Here is a 25,063-nt window from a genome sequence, read left to right on the forward strand (position 1 = left end):
CCGGAAGTAGATAATTGCCGTGAGAGCGTGCCTCCTCTCCCGTCTGGAGTTTTATTGTGATAATTTGATTTTTTGGATATTTTAATTACTACTGATAATTTTCCTTCTCTCAGAGTATTCCCACACTGTTAATAATAATAACGTACAGTAGTTCCTGTTTAGGAAAATTAATTTTCAAACATTTTTATTTGAAATAATGAGCGACCGCAGAAAGTCGTTTCTGAACGTGCCATTTTCCCAGAGACGCTTTACTACATGACTTACAGCTTGGTTAATGATGAAGGATACGCCATTTCCGTTCGATTTTATATGATAATGCGTTTAGGGTGTGAAAAGCATGTGTTGGGAAGTCAATATTACTTCCGCCAATCGCCACTGGTAGTAAGACTTGCGTTTGAAGTGTTGAGAGAGCTGTCTTTGAAACGACAAGCGTAGACGTTAATCGTTAGACTTTTGGCTCGAAGGAGAAATGAACACTTTCCACAAATCATCTCTCAATAATTTCGGAGCCCTTCAGGATCAAATGCCTCGCCAGTTGATCCACTTGCACAATACTAACGGTACGCGCTCGCATGCTCAAGGGTCGCAGATGCAAATCTTAAAGACATCGCGAAAATTTCAAAAAATTTGCGGAAACTTGCGCCGTTTCAAACGGGCGGAGCCTTGACCGGGACACTTGAGTGCTTGAATTAGGCGAATCCATTATCGGCCGCCTTTGAGCTTGAATACAAATTCCAAAAATTGCAGAAAATCTATATAAAAGCGCATTTATCAAGTTGAAGCAGGTGCGCCGGGAGAAGTAACGCTATTATTTTCGAGGGACTACTTAGAAGTTGCTTTTATCAGCGCTCACGGAAATGCTAATCAATTATTTTTCATAGACCGCTATTTGCGTACTTTATTCCGTAAGAGAGAGAGAGACTCATGTCTCTTCAGTCATTAACCGTCTTAGAAAAGCCTGAGCAACACCTTCTCCTGACACCTCCAGTCGAAGATAATCACCCTGCCCTTTCCAATAAGAACCTAGCCCAACCTAAGTAACATCTTATAGCTTTGCAACGTGCGTATTACGACCCATTACGAAAGCAGAGCTGCCATGCTTCGTGTCAAATTATTACGTCTGCGCCATCTTATCCTTCTGAACTTTAAATCTGCAAATTCTCTAGCAGAGAGAATACGACATGATGCACTCACTAAAGCTCCTCAATAGAAAACTTGTTGGTTGAAGACTTTTATTTGAACTTTTTGGACGAGAAATCCAGACAGATATTTCCTCGACGAATCTTGTTCTACTTGTGTAGCTACATATGTAGACATGGGCAAAACAAAGCCCAATAAGCAAATTTCAGTCTGACAGACTCACTGGAGCATTATGTATTGCACAAAATCAGCTTACACCCTGTCATCCCCATCTAAAGCGCGCGCGTAATACCAGTATCCTGTTTGAGTTTAGTTGTATGTATTTTCATGCGTCGTCGGGTTAAATTTTTTCGTCGCCGGAAACGGACCACATCCGCCGCAGACACTCGCTACCAGTTGTCCTCCCACTTGTTAATTTATTTCAACAACAAGAAGCAACACGGAAGTTAAATATGTCACTTTATGCGTCTTCTCCTCTGACACACCGCAGCTCAAATTGACAACGAAAACAGTTAACTCCTTGAGAACTTTCGGGGGCTCATAAACTCCCCTCGTTCGCACCATAAACAAAGTCTTCTTAGCAATCCCATGTTTCCGAAAATATCCCCAAAGGAAAAACAGCCATGACAATTTCCGATCAATATTCTTAGCCCAGATTCGCGGGCATTTCCGCTCTAGAAAGGCTCCCATAAAACTCAGATTTCTCACTTTCATCCCCTTCATCAAGCCCTGGGAAAAAGTGTCAATCAGATACATGTTCTGCCGGTGCTTGTAAATCGTGAAAAAATGCGGAAATGCGAAAAGCGCGCATTAGCGTTTGATTTTCGTATTTTTGGTTCACACGAAGGCCAAGTGCAATTTCGCCAAGAAGATCAAACGGTGGGAGCACGCGCCTGGTACCACTTTATGGGCTTCATCCTGCCTGATTAAGGCGCGTCTATCAAAGGAAACTCTCAAGTTCTCATAGAAAACTTGAACTTGAGGAGATTTTTATGATTTTCTCTCTTGCAAGTTTTATCCAAGGACTTTTTGATTTACGATTGATTTGTTGGGACAGCTGAAGAACTGGTGACAGGTAAATGTTTCACGAGTATACCTAACTTTTTGAAATTTTGGCGTCCACTTTGCACAAACTTCGCTCAAACACCAACACAGCTCCCCTTTTTTTTGAGCGGTTTGAACAGGCATGCGTGGCATAAAACGAACACCGCTCAAGTACTTTTCCAAATTGATCCACAACTAACAAGCACTACTATCGGCACTTTCTTATCTACAAGCAAAACTTGTTGTGCAACCGTTTTTCCGTTGCAAATGTGGATAAATAAGATAATAACGGGAAAACTGACAGAACTGGAAAATTTAATAAAATATTTTCTAAGTTATAACCGACGATTTTCGTTCAACCTCTTTTTGGCTGAACTTAGCAATATTTCCCTGTGGTCATTAAAAATACCAAATCTGCTCCCCACAGCCAAATCTCGTTCAGCAATAGATGCATGGCTGCATGTATACCAGTGTGATATTTTTGGTCGATTAACTGTGCCAAGAAAAACAGAAAGCGCGCAGTTTTCTGATTATATTATTTCTAGCGCTCCAAATAGACTTAGCCCTTTGTATAAATATTCTAATGAGGAGGATTAGAAGAGTTCTTACAAGGCGCCGACTTTTGTTGAGAGCCGGAGCTCAACATAAAAACTTGGAGTGAAGCCGAGAAGATCAATGTTTTATTTTATAAACAGGAAAGAAGTTCAATCATTCAGAGAAACATCTGAACTGCAATTCAAGAGGAGAAATATAGACATTGAATTTCACGGACATCGTAAACTTCAATAAATCGATATGTGTTTCATAAATCATTCTCCGCCCGTAATCTGCTTCATCACGCCATCTGTGACCTGCTTACCCAGTTTTACAGTAAAACATGACTTCTATCACTTCCCTACTAGGGCAGAAAATTTGCTAGTTATCAAGATTTATATTTTACTTTATGCTTGCTTTAGTAATTATCCATATTCTCCTTGATTATCTTATAATTAAAAAAAAAATCAGTGGTCGAAAAAGACTAATAATGAGTTCAAGTTACTGTCGTTATTCGGTCAAAATAGCATATTTTCTTCTGCTAGTATAAATGAGGTGAATGAGTTCCAAAATTCCAAGACGGCCTTTAGCATATTTCGAGTAATAAGTGGCAATGATTGAAACAGAAAATCGCTCACAATTCTACGCGAAAAACAACAATTAAAAAAAAAACAGAAGCTCAATCAAAAAGTGATTAATTCAAGTAGAGGCGGATAATTGTTAGCTTTCCCCTGCGGGAGTGTGCCCTAAGCGTGCTACAAATCGAATTATATTTGGATCAATTTGTGACTTTTGCGACCCGCCAAGCCGGTGGTGATGGGCACCGTATGGCTCAGCAGGGGAGTAGATCAGCTGATTAATATGTGCAACTCTAATTCAGTTACAGTTTTTACAGTGAGACGCGCCAACTTCACACCGTGCTCTGCGGGCGATCAAGTAAATATTGAATCCCTAAAAACTTCTTTGTTTATTTTCATCTTGACTTCATGAGCGTATTTTTACGTCTCGTAGACGTCTCCAAGGCGTAGAATTATGTGTTTCTCCGTGTTATGCCAATTGACAAGCTCTGGTTCCCACCGTCTATATTGTCGGCATCCTTTTTTCATGTGGACCCAGGGTGTATACGCCTTATGCAACTGTGCGTGGAAAATATGCCCCGGCCCATATTATGCCAAAAATACATATTACCGCACAAAGCCTTTTTATATGCCGCCATAATCTACATAAGGCCTGCGTCAGATTTTCACAGAAATGAGGAAAGGATAGCAGGGTATTTTGTCCTTCTAAAATAGAAGTTCCTAAACAGGGAAGTCTGAAAAGTTGAGCAGAGGAAATAAGTGCCAGTTTACGACGGTGAGTAATGCTCTGACTCCTCGATCTCAAGATCTGAAGCACGAGGTTTATCCATTGCGCCAACCGGCAGTAGAAGTTTACCAATCATCTCTTCATCCACAACCTTTACTCATGGCATTTCCATATGGGAAAGATCATGGATTAAAATTAAGAACCTCGACCTAATCTTAGGAACTGACTCAGTCTTCTGAACTTTTGCCGGTCCTCATGATGCTCCTCGTCAATCTGACGAAAGGGTGATTCCGGAATATACCGGCGCGAGCTTACACATGTACTCTCATTCTTACTCACGACTGAATGGGTATGCTTGCGACAACGGCAACGACTCCTGGCTAGGCAAGGTTGGTATCTATTCAGTTTCACCCAGGTCATCATTTATCAAATTCAGCCCAGTCTGCCTAGATTTGCAGGCTGCGCAAAGCTGACGTTTCCTGCAGGTGTCGAGAATTGATTAGTATCCCGCCTGGTGCACCCCAATGATAATGATCCGATCCTATACTGATAAACTGGCAGAGTGTACCTGCGTCGCAAATGTAGGCCGAGAAATCGGCGCCTATTGTGTTGCAATTATGGAACGGTCACCCATGCGCAAAAACAAATATATACAATACGGTCACGTGTTTGTCCCCAGATCCGTATCCGACATTTTGAGGCCTCGGATGCGCCAGACTGGAGAGTTGATTTTGATAAGCTCTCTTACTTTGTTTGACGGGCGAAAGTTGCGCAATTATAGTGCTCGTTGGCAATCAGTTATTTTGAAATCAAGTCGTTCTGTTTTCTCCTTAGGTTCTCCTAAGGTTATCGCCATCCTCAAGTGGATCAAGTTTATCAAACAAAGCTCAATTCCATTCCCTTTCCAAAAAGAACCTATCGAACAGCATGGAGCTCATCTTCTACAGCTGCTGTTTATAGCAGCTTTCTTCTGTTTTGTCCGGGGATTATTTAATGATAATGTTACTTGAAAATCGTTAAAATGAATTCGGACGATAGTTGACGGTGGTGTTTTGTGATAAGAAGACTTAAACAGGGATAAGCGAATTTATCCCTTCTGATATCTCAGACTTCCGAACAACTGGGACAAGATGCCGGCTAGACTAAGGTTCGAAGCTGTTTTTGATGATGTTGCCTTGTAGAAACAACGGATGTTTTACGGCTGTTGCTTTCGGAGGGCTATTTAGAAAGCTTTCTTCGCGCCGCCATCACCGTAGTAATGATCATTAACTTGCGGCGGTGCGTGTGTCAGAAGTGGTGTTCGTGCGCCCGATTTCCGGCCCCAATCAGCCGCCCAGATCAAACGCGCCTAGTCCTTATTGACACGGTTTTAAACCCCTCTTCTTCACTTGCTACAGTCGGATTAACCACCCATGAATCCACTCTTCTTCTATTTTTACGCTACGCTCCGGTTGGAGGTAATCTTTACGCTAATGAAGCTGCTACTCGAAAATAAAATCTGTGTTGTGCCAGCAAGGAGCACTATTAATTTGAGCGAATGTTTGCGTCTAGTTTATCGTGTAAAAACATTTGTAAGTTCTCTGTTTCAGGAGCGATGAGTGTGATGCGAATCTCTTGCATGGAACAACTTGTCTACAAGTGTCTCGAACAGAGCCCGGCGCGCTGTTTCTTTCAATTTTGAATTGGCTCCGATGTTCGACAAGATCCAGTGAACAACTCGAACTACACATTCACCAAAAACAGCGTGCCCCTTCATTAAACTCGAGCCCGAGAAAATGCCAACAAGTGTCTTACATCTCCTCACATTTTCTTAAATAAACCCTGCTCAAAGCAGGAAAACTTCTTGAAAAATTGACTTGGCTGGAACACCTGTATTATTTCTATAAAATCAAATTTCAGGCAGGGAATTACCGTTTGTTTTCCATGAATTCTTGAAACAGCGCGATAATAATCTCGCATTTTCGCCAATTCGCGCGAATTTTCAGCACATTTTGTCGCATCAGATGATCCCAATCAGTCAATCCATCTCGATCTACGAGAGGGACAAAATTCCCACAACTATAAAACTGCTATAGGATGGGCCGTAAACACGTAAAAATTATCTGCGTACTTTTGCAACATAATCGGCCGTGTAAAAAAGAACTACTTGAGAAAAAAATGGAAGGGTTGTTGTTGTGCGGTTTTATTGCTGTGCATGGCATGGACAATGATCTCAACCATATTAAATGTCAACGATGGGTATTGTTTACGCCGTTTGTTTACTAATAGTGGCGGAAGTCAACTGCGGCGGCGAAGGGGGCTTCCGGCGGTTGACCCAGATTGTGTCAGTAGGCTCAGGCAATACTCAGACCATCGGAAATACCCGATTGACCTCGACAAGGTCAGTCAAATTAGTTCACCTCTCCTAAACCTCAAGGAGCTTCCTAAATTACTCCAGCAAATATTTTATTCCGAGCATCTTTGAGACAATTTCTGGCTCTTAATTGATAACAGTAATACTCCTAAACAAGAATTTTAGTACTCTGTGGCCACTTTCTTCCTGTATCTACCGTGTTTTTGGGCATTTCTTTTGCGAGGTGAGAAAACAAGCTTTTCTACACTGTAAATTCAATTATCGTTTTTAGCGCGGAAGCTTTTGAAATCTCTTGACGGAAGCAAAGCTAACCTTTCTCCACAAGCAGTGGCCAACAACGGACACCTTTTGTCACCACATCACAGCAACACTCAACTCACAACGGACCCTCCTTTTCCATAATCGTTGTTTATTTTAATCAATATGCTACGCGAAAAGGCAGAAGTGGTACTTTCAGACTCAAGATGGAAGGATAATCCAAACTCAGCATGATGGGATAATCGTGAAGTATGTGGCGTAATTAGGTGGCAATTTGTTGCGCATCTTGCCTGCGCAATCGCGAAACGCAACGCGCGCGCCATGCGCTGGGTCAGGAGGCGCCGCGGAGTTAGCGCGTTCTCGCCGCCGCGCTCAACTGGCGGCGCTGTCCGCTCCCGTCTTATATCCCTGCCCATCACCTCGGTCACCATATCAAATCCGTGTTCAACAGTTAACACTCACAAAAAAATCAAAACAACGAAAAGTTTTTCAAACACAGAGTTTACTTCAAAACCTTCAAACGAAAACCAAAGAGATTTAACGAAAAAAAAATCAACATGCAGCCACAACTTTCTCCCACTCAGCTCCGATACCTCACCACCCCACAAATCGTCCCACAAATGGGCATGAGCGTTCCTCAGGTCAACCCAATGATGGCTGCTCAATACGGCTACGCTCAGCTGATGCAAGCCCAGGGCACACGAAAGAACGCCACTCGAGAATCGACCCAGCAGCTCAAAGTCTGGCTCAAGGAGCACCAGAAGAACCCCTACCCAACCAAGGGTGAAAAGATTATGCTCGCTCTCGTTTCCGGTAAGTGAACACTTTCAAAACTGACCTATTTATACTCGACTTTGAAGTCGGTCCTTATCTCCTTTTCTTATTGATTTTGAAATTTATTTATTCTTTTAGGCATGTCCTTGACTCAAGTCTCGACCTGGTTCGCCAACGCTCGCCGACGACTGAAGAAGGAGAACAAATGGTGCCCAGAAGGAGGCTCCGAGGACAACGACGGATCTGATAGCGGCTCTGTCACCGCTGAAGATTCTACCTCTTCCATCGAGCAGCGAGTTCCTACCATCTCTGTCACCGACGAGTCCGGCTACTCCTCCTCTGACCGCGACGCCGGTTCCCCTCCAGCCTGCACTGTTCCAGTCGCTCCTCCAACCGGCGTCTTCCCCAGCAGTCTCCTTGCTCCTGGCTTCGCTGGCGACATTCCTCTCCCACGATACATGCCCCGATCGCTTGAAACTTCTCCCGTTTCCCTCCCAAAGCGCAAAGCTGGAAGCCTCTGGTCAATCGCTGACATCACCGGCTCTTCATAAGTTATTTTCTCCCCCTTTACTTTTTCAAGCTGTATTCTCGAGCAAATTGATAGCTGTAACCTTACAAACTACCTGTACATCTGATTGTAATTTCCGACCATGCAGTGCACTGTAAATATAATATGATATTTTATGAGATTTACCGAAAATCAACAAATTTTTATCAAAAAAGACAACACTTTTTCTTAAAAAAACAATGACAAAGTTCAGTACTTGTAGTTTTATGCACAAACTTGTGATTTACTCAAATAAAACTTCAAAAATTATAAAAAAATGTCAATTCTTTGCAAAAAATTAGACAAGCTGAGCCTTGAACTTTCATATCACGCGAATAGAAAAAAACGATGTTTTCAGAAAACCAGCTTTATGATATTTTAACCGACGAGTTAGCGATTTAACAAGCGATAGAAAAGTTTTATCTTGAAATAATTCGGCTCATCCTTGGATTTTCCCAGCTCGGCTGATCGAATGTTCTGAAATTACCCATTTTCAATGCTGGTCACAATATTTTGAGGCTAATTATGATGATTTTACATGGACCTTTTAATCGTGCTCAATGTGAGAACACGCTCACAACACATTGTGACATGACGGCTTTAGAAAGAATATATTCTCAAGCGTTGTAAAAGTGTTAAAAAATACAACTCATGCCACGAAAAGAGCTAATCATTGACATTTACAATGGAAAGCGCGGGCTTTAGTTGGACAAAGTGGCCAAAAACCACTTGAAGGTTAACGGTTAACCCGGTTATCCAGTGTTATCACGAGATATACTTATATATGAAAGACATGCTGCCGCTGATTTTAATCGCAATGTTTCGGGCGAATCTTTCAATATCGCCGTGTTTTGGGATCTCAAAAAACCGGACCGGCAATTTTATTTTCTATTTGGTTCGTATAAAATTTGAATATAATTCTTGTTGAAGACGTTTATTATTAATTGGCTTGTGGTCATTTAGAAAGTGGATTTCCTCCTTTTCGCGTCCATGGCCACGGTCTTCGTTTATGGCGTGAGAAGATTTTCAGGCCACAGTGTTTGGATCATAAATCACGAAAAACGCCAGTGACAGTTCCGGAATGTCTGACAAAAACAATCTTAATTCGGCTTATCAAAGGGCGACCAACCAACCGGTATCCTCTGATACAGTTGGTAATTCCATACAAGTGGCTCAAAGAAAAAGCCCGCCGACGAGCTATTCCCATCTAACAAGACAAATATTTTGATCCAAATCGAATTTTCCATGCTTTTTTGAGGATTGTTCTTTTGTAAAAATAAATGCATAAGAGATGTTGATGCATTTTGAAGCGCACGAGTTTTGTGTTGTTTATTTCCTGTTGTCAGATTAGCGACATTTACGGGGGGCGTCATGGACGAGTCCGTCCAAAGTGATTCCGTGGTCACGCTTGGGCACAAATGTAATGCGAGGTGACCTTGGCGTCACCGTTTTTTTGAGAATCAAAATAATCATCTACCGCCGTTTCCCACCGCTATCTAGTGATTCTACTACAATAGATTATTATTAAATTGGCGCGTGTTTGTCTCTAAAATCACTTTTCGTATTGTAAGCCGTGTTTTCGCTGATCACTAGAAGGTGAGACAAAGAAGGTCAATTCCAGGAGAAACCCTCTAAAACCACGATTTGGCCATGGCACGGGTGAGGGCCAGAAAAAGTGGGAAAGCTGGCTTTCCAGATCTGTAGGCTTAGAGTAGTGTCACTATGTAACCAGTTGGTTAGATGTGGTCGCGCAGGAGACGTAAACAAAGCGAGCGCGTTTGATGTCCCCCAGCCTAAGCAATAGCATTAGAGAGTGTTTGTAAATAGCGCAGGACTCAGTGACCAGACTATACAAAATCACGGCAACGATCAAACAGCTTTCCAAAATCGAAACGAAATAAATGCTGACAGCTCACTTGACCTTCTAAAGCTGCACTAAGTGTCACCAGATATTTGACATACCGAATGTCTATTTTTGTCGAAGGCATAAGTGAGCTCACAGTTCTGAATTTACCTACTGACATCTTTTTACTGAATTAAAATTGCGAAGAAAATAAGCATGATATGAATACTTCTTTTCCGATAAATCCATATGTTCTTCAATGTCTATCAGAAAAACGTATGTCTTTAGGTGAATTTAGGTCTGTGAACTCTCATTTGACTCGACGAAGAATAAAAGAATCCGGTGATCGCTGATTTTTACCTGCTTTTTGGTTGAATAAATAATTATTCAACATGTGTTCTAATCACTTTTTTCGCCCTTTTTTTCAGCCTTTACCAAGTTACAACAAATGCTCGCCCCTCTACCGTCCATTGTTTAACAAATATTAACAAATGCGATAATATTTCATCCCTTGCCGGATCTTGAAGGTTTCCCAGGCCGGAAGCAGGTCGGTTTCTGCCAAATTGATGTTTAGTTTTTTATGTTTGAGGGCTGATTCAACTTTGTTTGCGCGTGTTTATGGCATTTGTCATCGAGATCATACGATCGTTGTTAACAAACGATATCAAGACTCTATGTTAGATATTAGCCAGGATAAATATTTTGATCAAGAAATCAAATCGACGGCCTTGTTTTTTCTAATACGTGCACCAGGAGAGTTTCATGAATATGAAACAAAACGCAATTTTGCTTACGAAAATTTTTATTAAAAAAATATAGAAAAATCTTTAGATTTCTGGCAAATCAGTTGGGAAGATAAAAAACTGGTATTTTCGTATAGATAGAAGTTGAAACGCAATTGATAATTTATATCTCTTTGATTTCCCTTCCTATTAAAAATACTTGGATCCGGAAGAATCGAAGAATGTGGCCTTTAGTATATTTCCGTTGGATCAAAGAACATCTTATCCAGGATCTCAAGGAGAGCGTGGCGGTGGTGCTCGAGCCGATTTCAAGACTGGTGCGAAAGAGTGGATCGTGGAATGCCAAGCTCCAGTGCCCGGGCGGATATAACGAACGATCACTTCGCTCGGGTTCTTTGATGCTGAGTGCAAAACACTGTCGGTTGAACAAATATTGGGAAAATATCAAGCAGGAAATGCCTCTGCTCATGAGAGCTCATCTCTGGGAGCTTGAAGAAGGTTCTTTCTCGCCTTTATTTTTGGAGGGAGTCCTCGCCCGCCTTGCTGTTTATTTGAAGAATCTATTCTAAAGCAATGCCGCTGGATAATGCTTATTTGAAATGGCTATTTATTTGAATTTAATTTGCGCCTCGGTTTTAATGCGACTCGATTATGCCACGATCACGGACTTGCTCCAAATTCTCACCGTCCAAACACCACGTCCACTGGCTTACAGCGGAATAATAATCCGCCAACACTTGTTTAATGATTTTCATAATCACCGAGTCATTGAAGAAGATATTCCTTTCTTGCAAAAATTCAGAATCACCTGCAAAAGCATTCCTTCCATTTTATTCCGGATCTCCTCACAAAGGTCGCCTTCAGGTCTTCTTCTGAAGTAAGATGAACAATGTCGATGTCAAAGTCTTTAGGAAGGTCTTTGGCATTTTATACAGAGCTTTTTTGAATAATTCCGCTCCCAGGGAAGTGATTTTCAGTTATCAATCTAAGCCACAAGCAGGAAGGGCGATATTCATAAAATATTCTTACATTCTTTTCATTGCCATCCCCATGGGAAGCTCTGACACAAGAAACACTTCCGTTAGTCGAACAATCGAATCGGATTTTTGTAAGTTCCGATCACTGATTTATTGGACTTTTATGAGACTGAACTCTTCGCCACGAGTGACGTTGATAAACATTCTATTACTGTATAGAAAGAGCTGATCCAGTACTTTCGGCGGCGCTCTTTGATGAGAAAATAGAATCCCTTCGAGTTAAAAGGCATGTCGAAAGTCTGAAGAGGCCACAACGCCGGTGCTGGACTGAGAGCGGCTTGCTCAAGGGTGCTTACTCAGAGAAAATAAATTTCTCGCTCAGCATGGAAGATGCTTTGATAAAGATGATTTAGCAAAGACGCACGAGTGGCCTCAAGACCAGCCACTCGCTGCCAAGGAGCTAATTCTGGACATTGACATCACCGACGATTGCTTAATTAAATAATCCACGTTTTTCGCCGCCTCAAGAACTGAGTCGAAAAAATGCTTACGTTTTCGTTAACTTTCTTCTTTAGTAGCAGAAATGCGCGAACGCGTCACCTCATTGAGTTTGGCAAGCATCTTGGAGGGAAGATTTTAAAAATTGGTGTGCTCTTGGAATGTTCTTGAATTAGTTTTTCAATTGAGGTCAAAATTCCACCGAAAGAGTACGTGAAAAGGCACACTCAATTTTACTAACGAGCAATTAGAGGGCGAAAAAACGAACAAAAACAAGATTTTAGAAACATTCTTGAATTCATCAGAGTCAGCTGGGAGCGCTCCAATGCAGTAAAACAACGTCTGTGCCTGTTCAAGTGGCTGTTTTGACAAATTAACTCTCGAAAAGAAAATTATGAGCGCAGTAAACATGACAATCGTTCGTTATCGGTGTTGGCAGATTCCACGTTTGTATAAAAACGACAGCGAAACAGTAAAACTGTCATTTTACAATAATCTAATTGAACGTCTCTTTGAGTGGGAGAAATAATGTTCTGCTGTAGTCGCTTATTAGATATTCTCTTTTATTACAGAAAAAATGCAAAACGAGGATGGTGTTCCAAAACCGCGAACCGGGCGGTTCTTTTTGGATAAAAAGAGAGAGTCCAATTTCATGGCGGTATCTTAGGACTTTATTATTACGTGTGCCCTTTTCCTCTGGTCTTCTCAAAATAGCACCAAACGTGAGCGCAGTGGCTCCCGGTCGACCTTCAGCAGAAGGGTTTTCGAAACGCTCACACAAAATCCCCAACACAAACAAAAATCATCTTTTTGTAGACCTCAAGGCATTGAACAGTTGCTGGGAACGGAAACTTGATGTTTCCGAAATGAGGATCCTCGATTACGCGATGTACTATTGTAGGCAGAGGAGGTGATCTGTTCCTGATTCTTTTCACAAATTATCTCCGGCTGGAATAACTTGTTTGGTTAGGGAACAACAGCTGCTCGCGAATTTATAAATTAGTCCGATTATCTTTTAAACATGGAATTCCGCACATGCCAGGACAAAGAAAACAGCTCTTTTAAGAAGAGCACAAAGCCTTGATTCATCGATTAGCTGAAATCAACGAAGACTTCCTTAGATTCAAGAAAAAAATATTTTTTTGGTTGTGAAATAATTTATTTCATAATTAGTTAAACAGAATAATTAGAAAGCAGAGGACTTGGATCGCATCTTGGAAAGAGTGGATTCGGCCATATCAGCTCGCTCTTCAGCCTCATCGAGCTCGTGCTGGAGCTTTCGGTATCGGGACATGTTCTGAGTGGCGGCTTCTTCCTGTTCTTCAGCCAGTCGCTTGAACTGTTTGACCTTGAGCTGGAGCTTGTCGGCCTGGTCCTGGAGTCGAGCAAGGTTCTTCTTGTCCTCCTCACCAGCGTAGACGGTCTCCTTGACCTTTCGCTCCATCTTTCGGACGGCCTTCTGGGAGTCAACACCTCGTCGTCGCTCGTTGTCGAGTTCGGATTCGAGTTCTCGGAGTCGGCCCTCGAGTTTCTGGACGTGCTTCTTACCACCCTTGAGGGCAACCTGTTCAGCATCGTCCAATCGAGCCTGGAGTTCCTTGAGCTGGACTTCCTGGTTCTTCTTCATTCGCTCAAGATGAGCGGAAGCATCCTGCTCCTTTTAAGGTCCTCAGCCATGATAGAGGCGTCAAGGATGGACTTCTTGGCCTTATCCTCGGCGTTCTTAGCTTCCTGGATGGCTTCTTCGACTTCGTTGGCAACAGCGAGGAGCTCCTGCTCGAGCTTTCGCTTCTGGTTGGCGAGGGCGGTGTTCTGGGTGTGGAGGAGGTTGGCTCGCTCGTTAGCTTCCATGAGCTCCTGCTCAGCAGCCTTTCGGCCTTTCTCGGCCTGCTCGACAGCAGATCGGAGTTCATCGATTTCAGCCTGGAGAAGGTTGACTCGTCGGTCAGTGACAGCAGTCTGCTCCTTGACTTCGTCAAAGATTCGGTCAGATTCGTCAAGAGCCATTTGGGCGTCCTTGATCTGGCCCATGATGTCCTTGTTCTGTCGCTGGGCATCGTTGAGCTGTCGGTTAGCATGAGCTAGCTGGATCTCTATATCAGAGATATCTCCCTCGAGCTTCTTCTTGATTCGAACAGCTTCGGATCGAGATCGGATCTCAGAGTCGAGCTGAGACTGGATGGATTCGACAGTTCGGCTGGCATTTCGTCGGTTGTTGTCCATTTCTTCGTCCTTCTCCTGGAGTCGTCGGTCAGATTCGTTCTTGATCTGCTGGAGCTCAACAGTGATTCGGAGGGTCTTGGCTTCCTCAGACTCAACGGCGGCTTCAGTCTCCTCAAGGGAGGCAGCAAGTTCGTTTCGCTCAACCTCGATGTTTCGCTTGGCCTTCTCGAGTTCAGAGATAGACTTGGCACCTTCGGCAACCTGGTCGGTAAGATCAGCGATTTCTTCCTGGACCTGCTTGTTCTCTCGCTTGGCGGACTCAAGGGCATCGACAGCTTCCTCGTAGGCGTTTCGCATCTTGAAAACTTCGTTGGAAGCTTCTCGAGATTCCTTCTGGGCCTTCTCAAGCTCAGAGTTGATCTCGTCCTGCTTGGCCTTGTTTTCCTCGAGAATCTTGTCAAACGATCGCTGCTTCTTTTCGAGAGCAGAAGCGGCGGCATTAGCTCGCTCGAGCTCAACAGTCAAGTCTTCGATCTCAGACTGAAGTCGACCCTTGGATTTTTCAAGAGAAGAGCACTTAGCAAGAGCAGCCTCGACGGACTCTTCGGCTTCGGAAAGTCGACCAGAGAGCTTCTTCTTGGCATCCTCGAGTTCTTCAGTTCGCTGGATGGCATCAGTCTCGTACTTGGTTCGCCACTGAGAAGACTCAGAGTTGGACTTGGAAAGCTGTCGCTGGAGCTCGTTCTTGGCCTCAACTTCCTCATCGTACTGTTCTCGGAGAAGCTCGTGGTCGTGCTTAGCAGCCTGGACCTGGTGGACGAGGGCGTTCTTGCCCTTGACTTCCTCATCGAGAGATCGTCGGAGCTCGTCGTTGGCCTGAGAGACAGAGTTCTTCTGTCGGGTGAGCTGAGAGTTGATCTGTTCTTTCTCTTCGAAAGTTCGTCGAAGCTCATTCATCTCAGTGGTAAGTCGAGCCTTGGTGGCAGCGGAGTCAGAAATGTTCTTCTCCTGCTCTTCGTATTTCATCTTGAGCTCAGCGTACTGGTCCTCAAGGTGTCGGCAGGACTTTTCGTAAGAGACCTTAGATTTGGAGAGAGACTCAACGTTGGAGATGAGATCATCAGCTTCCATCTTGAGCTCAGATTTCTCCTTCTCGAGCTTAGTCTTGACTCGCTGGAGGTTATCGATAGTCTCGGTGAGTTCAGAAGAAGTGTCAGCGTGCTTCTTTCGCATGCCAGAGAGAGTAGACTCGTGAGCGATGTTGTGCTCTTCGAGATCTCGCTGGAGCTTGGCGAGCTCAGCTTCTCGTCGCTTGTTGATTTCAATCTGAGCCTGAGTCTGGGCGTTAGCCTCCTCGAGTCGCTCGGAGAGCTCTTCAAGTTCTCGGGAAAGATCAGATCGAGATTTCTCGGACTTAGCCTTAGCGGCTCGCTCGGCTTCAAGTTCTTCCTCGAGCTCTTCAATTCGAGCCATGAGTTCCTTGATCTTCTTCTGGAGCTGAGCAACAAGAGCCTGCTCATCTTCGTATCGAGTAGAAAGCTGGTTGTACTCAAATTCAGCCTTCTTCAATTTCTCCTCGAGTCGCTGTTTATCGTTTTCGAGATCCATGATAGTTTCCTGAGCAAGTCGGAGATCACCTTCGAGCTTTCGCTTGAGTCGCTCAAGATCAAGTCGAGATCGCTTTTCGGTTTCGACAGACTGTTCGAGGTCATCGACCTGCTGTTCGAGCTTATTCTTAGCCTTGGAAAGGGAGTTAACCTTGTCTTCTTCGGCCTGAAGATCATCAAGAGCCTGTTGGTGGGCTTCCTGGAGGGCCTTCTTCTCCTTCTGGAGCTTGGCGATGTTGTCTTCAAGGGCAGAGAGCTCATCAGTCTTGGTTCGAACATCAGACTCAACAGTGGCCTTCTCCTTTTCGACCTTGGAGAGAGTACCCTCGAGGTCATCAATGTCCTTTCGGAGCTCCTTGCATTCTGTCTCAAGCTTTCGTCGCTTGTTTTGGAGATCGACATTGATTTCTTCCTCGTCTTCAAGTCGCTCGTTGAGTTCCTTGATCTTTCCGTCAAGATCAATCTTGGACTTCATGAGGGACTCAGCTCGGTCTTCAGCATCCTGGAGAGCATCGGTCTCACCAGCAAACTCGGAAATGAGTTTGTTCTTGAGCTGGATGAACTTGGAGTACTCCTGTTCGAGCTGCTTTCGTCGCTTAGACTCGACTTCGAGTTCTTTCTTCATCTCTTCGTATTCCTTGAGAAGCTCGTCGAACTCAGCCTTCTTCTCAGCAGTGTTGAGGAGTGGTCGGATCTTGAAGAGGAGTTTCTGCCACTCCCAATCCTTCAAGGTGACGTAAGCTCTCCAGTTGGACTGGATGACAACAGCACCATCTCGCTCCTTGACGGTCTTCAAGAAAGCAGCTCGAGAGAGGTTGAATCGCATTCTGGTCTGGAGCTTGGTGAGAATTTCAGCAATCTTGTCATCTCGAAGATCTTCCAAAGCACCAATGATACCGGCCTTGAAGAAAAGCTTGGTGTGACCAAATCGATAGACAACGGGATCAATTTGGGAAATTCCAGCAAGGATCTTCTCGCAAGCCTTCTTGGGGTCAATGAAACCAGTCTTGGGAAGGGAGTTGGGGTTGAGGATACAGTATCGCTGTTTCCAGTCAGAGTATTCGACTCGAGATGGGAAACCCTTTCGGCAAATACGGATACCTTCCAAGACACCGTTACATCGGAGCTGGTGAAGGACAAGGTTGTTATCCATGAAACCTGGTCGCTTCTGTTCGTTGGGAATAATACATCGGACAAAGTGAGGCTGAGTGGCGTGGAGATTAGTCATCAATCGAAGGAGAGATTCTCTGTGGAGGGCAGAGACAGTCTGGAAGGAACCACCCTTTTGTCGCTTGCCTCCCTTCTTTCCACCACCCTTTGGTGCATCATCGGGGGAGACGTAGGATTCCCAGATCTTCTTGCAGACCTCGAGGTTGGACTGCTTGAAAAGGGCAACAAGAGAGTTGTTAAGAGGATCCTTGTTCTTCAAGAGCCAATCGGTGACGTTGTAGGCGACGGTACCAGCGTAGTGGTAGATTTCGAAGTGAGCCTCGAACTTGCCCTGCTTCTTGACCTTGCCAATAGACTTGGTCTTGCCCAAATGCTGCTGGAAGAGCTTGTCTCGGTAGGTCATGTCAGTGGCCTTGGGGACAATGCACTCTTCTTCGAGGAGTGACATGATACCAAGAGGCTTCTCGATAAGTTCGATAGTAGCCTGGAGATCCATACCAAAATCGATAAACTCCCAGTCGATACCTTCTCGCTTGTATTCTTCCTGTTCGAGGATGAACATGTGGTGGTTGAAGAACTGCTGGAGTCGTTCGTTAGTGTAGTTGATGCAAAGCTGTTCGAAAGTGTTGAATTCGAAAATTTCGAAACCAGCAATATCGAGGATACCGATGAAGTTGTTTCGTGGAAGATCAGTGGAGAGAGCTCGGTTGACAACAGCGACAAGCCATTCGAAAAGTCGGTTGAAAGAGGCCTTGACGACGGCACCAATAGCGTAGTAGACTTGGGCGACAGTCTGACCTTTGACAACGTATTCAGCACCGACCTTGACCTTGGGAGTGCAGACGGCCTTGAGCCACTCAGCAGAGTTGACACCCAAAAGGTAGGCAATCTTGTCAGCAGCTTCAGTTCCATCGGGCTCAGCCTGTTCTTCTCGGGGCTTCTCCTTGAAGACGGCGTTACCAGAGTGCATGAGAGAGGCAGTGATCTTGTAGACACCAGCCTTTTCTTCCTCAGTGAAACCAAGAATATCGAAAGACTCGTCAGTGGCATCGAGTTCTTCGTTATCATCAATGGACTTGACCTTGATTTCACCAAGAGAGCACCACTTGTAGTCATAAGGATCAGTAGAGATCATGCACATCTCGTTAATCTGGGGCTTGTGACCAGTGAGCATCTGGTAGAAGATATGGAAGCATCGTTCGGCCTTGAGCTGGAAGGTGACTCGAGACTTCTCCAAAAGGTAGGTATCGATATCACCAGAGGCGAGCTTACCAGTGACCTGGAAGTGAATTCGGATGAATTTACCGAATCGAGAAGAGTTATCGTTACGGATGGTCTTGGCGTTACCAAAGGCCTCCATAGCGGGGTTAGCAGCGACAATCTGATCTTCGAGGGTTCCACCTCCCTTGAGAGAAGGAGCTTCATCCTTCTTAGAGTTTTTGTCACCAAGGGCACAGACGACGGCGAAGTACTGGATGACTCGCTTGGTGTTGACAGTTTTACCAGCTCCAGACTCACCAGTAATAAGCATAGACTGGTTTTCGGAGTTTCGGAGCATATCTTGGTAAGCGTTATCGGAAACGGAGTAAACGTGGGGAGGCATTTCAGTTCGTCTCTTGTTGTAGTAGCAGAGGACAACGTGGTTGTCGTAGACGGGAAGCCACTTGTAGGGGTTAACAGTGACACAGAAAAGACCTGAAAAAGATTTTAGGTATTGAAATCAAGGAAGAAAGGGAGCTTACCGGAGTAGGTGTAGATAAGGAAGAGAGTGTATCGGGAGTTCAAGTTGTGGACAACAGAAGCTTCGGACAGATATGTCATGTTAGCCATATCTTCCAAGAGTTCGTACTTGGGAGGGTTCTGTGGCTCGACATCTTCGGGCTTGTAAAGCTTGACTTTACCGTCAGCCAATCGCTCGACTTCGACCTTGCCATCCTTCTCACCGAGCTTTTTACCCTAAAATATGAGTAAAAAATTGGCTCAAGATTCATATTTGGAATTACCTTGCAGTAACCGGTTTCAGAGTAGGGGACCCAAACGGCGCTTTTACCCTCAAAAGGAGCGTTTCGGATATCAATCAGCTGGATGTTGGGCAATCGAAGATAAACTGCGGCATTGCCAGCTGCTTCGGGATCCCAAAGCGCCATGACTAAATAACAATAAGTATAAATAAAGACGAATCTACAGAAATTCTCTCTTTCTCTCTGCTTACCTGTGGTTGGTCTGGTGCTTGCAGAACTGAGATGTGAGGGAAAGCGTTCCTCCTTTTACGCTGAGAAGGGAGGAGCTTTCAACAGCTTTAACCAGTTTGACAACCCCTTGACTCACTGCCAAGAGGCATTTTTCTAGTACAGTAACACTACAACATAACGATAGCTGAAGTTCATGGTAGGGTTTCCGCTTGCAATCCAAAGTGATGTTGCTAATGCTTTTATAATAATTTTACGATTTTAGCTCCAATGGAATTAACTTTTGGTTGCTCAATTTTTTCAAACATTTTTATTCATTTTTCGTGCACATATTTTGGATGTCCCCGAATAGGATAGTATTATATCATTTTTCTTACTAAAAATGACTAGCGAAAATCTGTCCTTGTTCACGATGAATGCAGTAGATTGGGAACATTTCGCAACAATAATTTATAGCGTTTCTGCTCTTCCTCACGATCATTTTGTGCGAGCCATAATCGAGTACTAAAAAAGTCACTCGGGCCACCCTTTTTTGCCGGGCGATAATGATACCCTTACCCTTTCAAAATGAGCAAAATTGATAAGCTTCACGCTATCATCACCTTTTCGGGTAAAATCATCACGTTTGGGAACTTTCACTTTTCTTGCTGCATGCGACAATCTTTCTTTATTTAGAAAGTACTCATTCAGTTTTCATTTAATTGCTTTTTTGTATCTTTCACAGTTTGTCGCTATCGTTGTTGTCTTCAAAATCAGGGTTAGGGTTGTATGATTTGATGATCCCAAGTAGCATTTTGTCATTTTTCTTAATATATCTGGTCTTCGGAAGTTCTTTTTCCGGGCCAGTGCATATATCTGAGCAAGTTAAGGCTCGTTTCTTTTATGAGTTTTTTTTGTAAAGCATAAAGTAGTGATTTTCGGCGCCATTTAGTCGAATTGAAACTTCATACTATTTCCTTGATGTCAAGAAAAACTCTCCGATGGCAAATAATGAACTAGAACTGGTTCCATTTTAATTCTCCCAGTCTCCTCCGAATTGTCAACTCTGTCATCGTCTGCCAGCGATTGATCCAACTGGAAGCTGTCTCTATCACTCAGATAGTCCATCAAGCTGCTACCGATAGCTTTAACGATAAATATTACTCCTCTGATACGAATTAAAGAGAACAAACAATTCGGCACGTACCTTCAATCAGTTCAAAATCGTATGGAATTCGTTCTGTCAGCTCGTCTTCAGTGGGACGGATATCATGGAGGAGTTTTGAGTACTTAAAATTGTCGAAAATTCGAATAGTTTGAAACTCGATAACTGGATTAATCGATTCTGATGAACACAATTTTATCAGTAAGAAGATTTCCGGTAGAACTGATCAAGGTCACAAAACTTATGAATGCTAACAGTAGCTCATCCGCAAAAGTCGCGAAAATAAACAGTAAATAGATACCAGTCTTTGGACAGATTGCTTCTTGAATGGAGGCATTTCAAATTTGTCACCTTGAATAACACCGTAACTTTTTGTTTGTACTCATGGGCTGATTTCTTGACAATTTCCTGATCACCCCTTCGTCGGATAATGTCATTTTCGGAACTTATCATGCTCTTGATAATTTCCATGAACTTGAGAGGCCATAGTGACGGTAAATCTCCTTGAGCCAAATTTTCAAATGCTAAAATTGCAGATTTTCGAATTTCGGATTGTTTTGCTTCGAGAATTATTTCTCCGAGTTCGTGCAGCAAAACTGCTTGGCAAAATGCATTTCCATCTTTATTCAATTCTTTCTCGATGAATTCAAAGGATCGTCTATCTTCTCGTGCTGACTTTGCAATCAAGACTAAACTGACAAGGAATCTCGCATGGAGGAAGCACGCCTGATGTAAATGCCTAGGAGACCTTCCTGAAAAACTTTTCCAGGCGGTTAAGCTCCGCCAGAGAAATGTCACTCAGGTCCGGACGGTCTGGTGCAGCCGAGTTTAAAAGGCAGAGACACTTGTATAAAGGAAGCGTTATGGGAAAAGACATCATTCCAAAAATTATCTCGCAGCTTTGGGCCATCGTTGAAATTGTCAATTCTGAAAAGTAAACTTGTTTGACTGAAAATGTGTTTGGTTAGTGCAGAAAGCCTGTATTTTAACTTTAGCTGTCTCAGCAGAGCCGATTCGGCGCAGCGGGAAACATTACAATCAGTATCCAAGATCTTGACTAAATCGCTAAGATTCTTGAACAGAGGGCGCCCTCTTTTGACTGCACAGGTGATAAAAAATGTCGAAGGCAGAATTTTTGCCTCAGAAATTCAATATTTCACAAAATGAATCTAATTTCAGTATGTCTCGATCAACGTTATTAATATGAGTAAGCCTCTGAAATGTGATTTAAAATGAAACAAAAAAAATTGCAGAAATCTCTCGACCGTTAAAAATTATCTGAACCTTCAACGGTCTGTTCTTTTATTGAATAAAATATGACTGATTTCATAGTCAAAATATGCATTATTCTCGTTATTGTCATCAGTACCTGTAAAAGGAACTGATTTGTAGCGGATTTTCAGTTTCTCCGGTAAGTCTTTGTACTTTTGCCATGTTTCAGCAGTCCCGATCTGTATGTCTTCAGTAAGAACGAGTTTGAGAAGCTTTAGCGAAATTTGTTGAGCGATTTGAACAGTCATCAACTCAGCCGTTGTAAAGTTCTCCTCTTCCGTGACTTGAGCTTTTCCGCGTTTTTTTGATGTTTTTTAGTAATTCAATTCGTTTATAAAAACCAGCCCTAGCGAAAATAGGCAACTCTCTAACACGAAAATCAGCGCTCTCGTGTGCTGCGTCGTTACTCTAAAAATAATTGAACCTCAAGCCTTAATAACTGTATCTCACTTGGTGGTTTTTATGGAGGAGTACAGTAGGTCGAGACACTTGTCGCGCTCAGGTGTTCGGGTCAGGAGGATCAAGCGACACCATCTCCAGCTCGGATACTGATTGATGTTTTACCCACGTGACTAAAATTAGCGATAAAATTTGTCAGTTTGCCAATGTTTTTTCTATTACAATCCAAATCATTATCCGATCCTTAGCGCCTTGCTAACAACTTCTTCATCCAACAATTTGCACAAATGTCGATAGTCCTTTTCTGTCGCTTTATTCTGCTGGAAACGAGTGACTTTTCAAGGCTTTCTAACTTGAGCGCGCGGAGGAGAATCTCTGTGAATTTGCATAATTAGTCTTGAGAAAGGGTGACACTGATAGTATCAAGTTCTTTTTGCTTGATTTTGTGAATTTCTAAAATTTAGATTTGATTATCAAAGATTCATCACCATTAACGAAGCCTTTACTAAACGCTCGCACTTTTCAAAGTCGGAAAGGGATTTTTGCTGATGTTCGGGCTGAAATAACTTTTTGCGCTGCTCGGTCGCGAATATTCCAAGAAAAGTGGGGATGATTTCTTTGTATACAACTGGCATGTTTCTCTACTTTCTCGACGTGACTAAGTCGTTTCTCGAGGACATCTACGTTGCCAGGGCAACAGCACGTTCTCTCCAAGTTCTACTTAGGTGTGAAGATTGTGATTAAAATGCGGCATCTCAAGCTCAAATTTATTCAGCTTCAAAGACGTTTTTGTTTTTTTCAACTGCTTATTTGATGGCAATTTGAAAGTGTCCGGAACAAACGAATCGATTGCGTTCTAATTGATTGCTTCTTTATTATTTGCTTATTAAACAGTAAATATACAGTACGGAATTGTTTCAGTAATACCAGCGAATAACGTTGCTTCCTTGATATCACCCTGTAGACTGTTGATAACAAGCACTGATAAGAGTGCTGAACAGGGTTCAATACTTGAAGGAAGCTCCAGCCAAAAATGCTTTTTCTAGCCAAAAAAAAGCTGTTCATTTTTGTTCCTTCTTCTTTCGAACAATGGGCAGTTGTTCGACTGACAGAAAAAGAAAAGTAGGGATGAAAGTTGAAAGTCAGCAGAACATGCGAAAACGGTGTTGGTTGTCAAGGGCGACATTAGCGCATTGTGTGTCTCTGCCTCTGCTGCTGATGGAAGGACACTACTGTAACCATTTAGAAGCGCCTCCCACAACAACTTGCTACTTCTACCAATTTATACATCTTGAGAGATTGCTGCAAGATCGCCGGTTCAAGAGATTAAAAGATTGCTTCATTAGTTATCTCCATGCAGCGCCAACAAACTGTAAAAGCACTGTACACTTTGCGTTGACATCTATTTGACCAGTTTTATGGGCGCAATGATTACCGCCATAACCACGGCTAGATCCTTAAGAATCGCAAAAGAAGCTCACCCCAAACATTCATTTTCCGAAGAGATCGTTAATTAACCTTTACCCTCGGATAATCCAGTGAGAAAACACTATACTTGACATTAATCTCGCTACAAAAGAGAAGCGCCGGGAACAAAAGAAGGTATTACAGTAACAACGAACGAAAGTTTACTCGAGGAATTTTCAAAAACGTTGCTTTTGACTTTCGCATTTTAGAAAATTCGCAAACTTGGGGAAATTTGTTCGCGAATATTTTTCACGATGACTTGAAAATTGCCAACAGTTATCATCAGAAAATGTATTTAAGATTATTTTGATCATATAAAAAGCTTCCTAAAACTAAAAAAAAACTTGGAATATTTTTTCACGAAAAATGATGACCTAAGCATTTTACGACGTAAAAAGGTCTTGTTTGCTTTCTTTCAGAAGATCTCCCTAAATTTGACGTAAGTCAAAGTTCAATCTTTCAAAATCATCTTCAACCAGCATTTTCCCCACTGTAACTGTCCGTAAATGTCTCATGAACTCTTCATAAAATCGCCCACCTAATGAATTATAATGGCCTTTGAATCAATTTTGCCCAAGTTGACTTTTCACGGGTGATGAGAAAGAACGTCTATCTCCCCGGATCTCAAAGAAACTATCAATGATCAGCGAATTCAGGGCGGAAATCATGATTCCCTCTGTTTGCTTATGCATTGAGAACTCCGTGCTCTCTTTGTCCGAGCGCAAATAGCGTAATTTTTAAGTTCGTATAAAGTCGTTACAATCGCCAAATATACAGAGACGATGATTTTTATAAAGAAATTCTAACAAGCGAGGGCAATTAAAAGGAACTTATCGAAGCGATGAGCTGACTCTAAGCGACCGCGAATTGCTACGCCTTATCAAATTAAATACGTAAGGCGATCGTGAAAGAAAGGAACTAATGATCGAGCCAAATGACAGATTTTGAACGTTTCTTCGTCATTGATGAACGTAGAAGATTTTTAATCAAATTTTTATAGAAAAAATTTCGGCAAATTTGACAAGATGCTTTTTTACTAAGAATTTTTTGCCATGTTTTTTGCGGTGAATCAAGAAAGTACTGAGCAACTGTAACTCGCGTGAGAGTTTATTTAGCACCTGTCAGGATGCAAATGTTTGCTCAACGTGTTTTCCTCTTTCCACTTCGGCGCTGGCAAACTTTGTTCCTGTCAAGTTCTGCCCCTCTGAACAAAGTATATCTTTGAACGTTTATCTAAACCGGCGGTGCGGTGCTACTCAGATAAATCCAACTTTTCTGCTGAATGAAATTTCCGTTTCAAAAAGTTCATGGAAGAAAAAACGTGTTCAAAAGGTCGATGAAATTTAATTGAACTATCGTTGCCCTTTCCTTATTTTACGACTTATTTTCTAGTATTCGCTTCTCCAACAACCGACCTCCAGTTCCTTCTCGTTCGGAGCTGGTGTCAAAGATCGAGCCCGCAAGAATTTATGCCGCGTCTCAGAAATCCCCTTTAATTTGCATTTGCCCCTAGAAATGTAGCGAGTGTGCTCTTACTCTCATAACTTCTGGGATAATGGTCACTCAAAATTTGCGAGTCACTGGGGACCCTCTAAGGGCATTCTAAGTATAATTCGTGCGGACTTATTTTTTAATT

General features: G+C 42.9%; 2 protein-coding genes across 2 annotated transcripts; one reads left to right on the forward strand and one right to left on the reverse strand.

Annotated features, from left to right (window-relative positions):
• Nucleotides 1–7,078: 7,078 nt before the first annotated feature.
• LOC145704534 (uncharacterized) lies at nucleotides 7,079–8,186 on the forward strand. The gene is made up of 2 exons (XM_081781989.1): nucleotides 7,079–7,447; nucleotides 7,547–8,186. The coding sequence occupies exons 1-2, from the start codon at nucleotides 7,192–7,194 to the stop codon at nucleotides 7,957–7,959; spliced, it is 669 nt and encodes a 222-aa protein (XP_081638115.1). The 5' UTR covers nucleotides 7,079–7,191; the 3' UTR covers nucleotides 7,960–8,186.
• Nucleotides 8,187–13,167: 4,981 nt separating this feature from the next.
• On the reverse strand, nucleotides 13,168–19,211 carry LOC145704522 (myosin-1B-like). Its single transcript, XM_081781974.1, is given in 5 exon segments — nucleotides 13,168–13,678; nucleotides 13,681–18,651; nucleotides 18,699–18,912; nucleotides 18,960–19,105; nucleotides 19,169–19,211. Coding segments are annotated over 4 exon segments (5,805 nt in total). The 5' UTR covers nucleotides 19,104–19,105; nucleotides 19,169–19,211; the 3' UTR covers nucleotides 13,168–13,202.
• Between the last annotated feature and the right edge of the window lie 5,852 nt (nucleotides 19,212–25,063).

The sequence above is a fragment of the Oikopleura dioica genome, chromosome PAR, assembly GCF_907165135.1.
Source record: "Oikopleura dioica chromosome PAR, OKI2018_I68_1.0, whole genome shotgun sequence".
Classification (NCBI taxonomy): domain Eukaryota; kingdom Metazoa; phylum Chordata; class Appendicularia; order Copelata; family Oikopleuridae; genus Oikopleura; species Oikopleura dioica.

What these genes read in the sequence shown, in the direction of transcription:
- LOC145704534 (XM_081781989.1), top strand. Translation starts at nt 7,192, where the DNA reads ATGCAGCCACAACTTTCTCCCACTCAGCTCCGATACCTCACCACCCCA. An exon ending in TATGCTCGCTCTCGTTTCCG is followed by an intron (nt 7,448 to 7,546) that starts GTAAGTGAACAC and finishes TTATTCTTTTAG; the next exon opens with GCATGTCCTTGACTCAAGTC.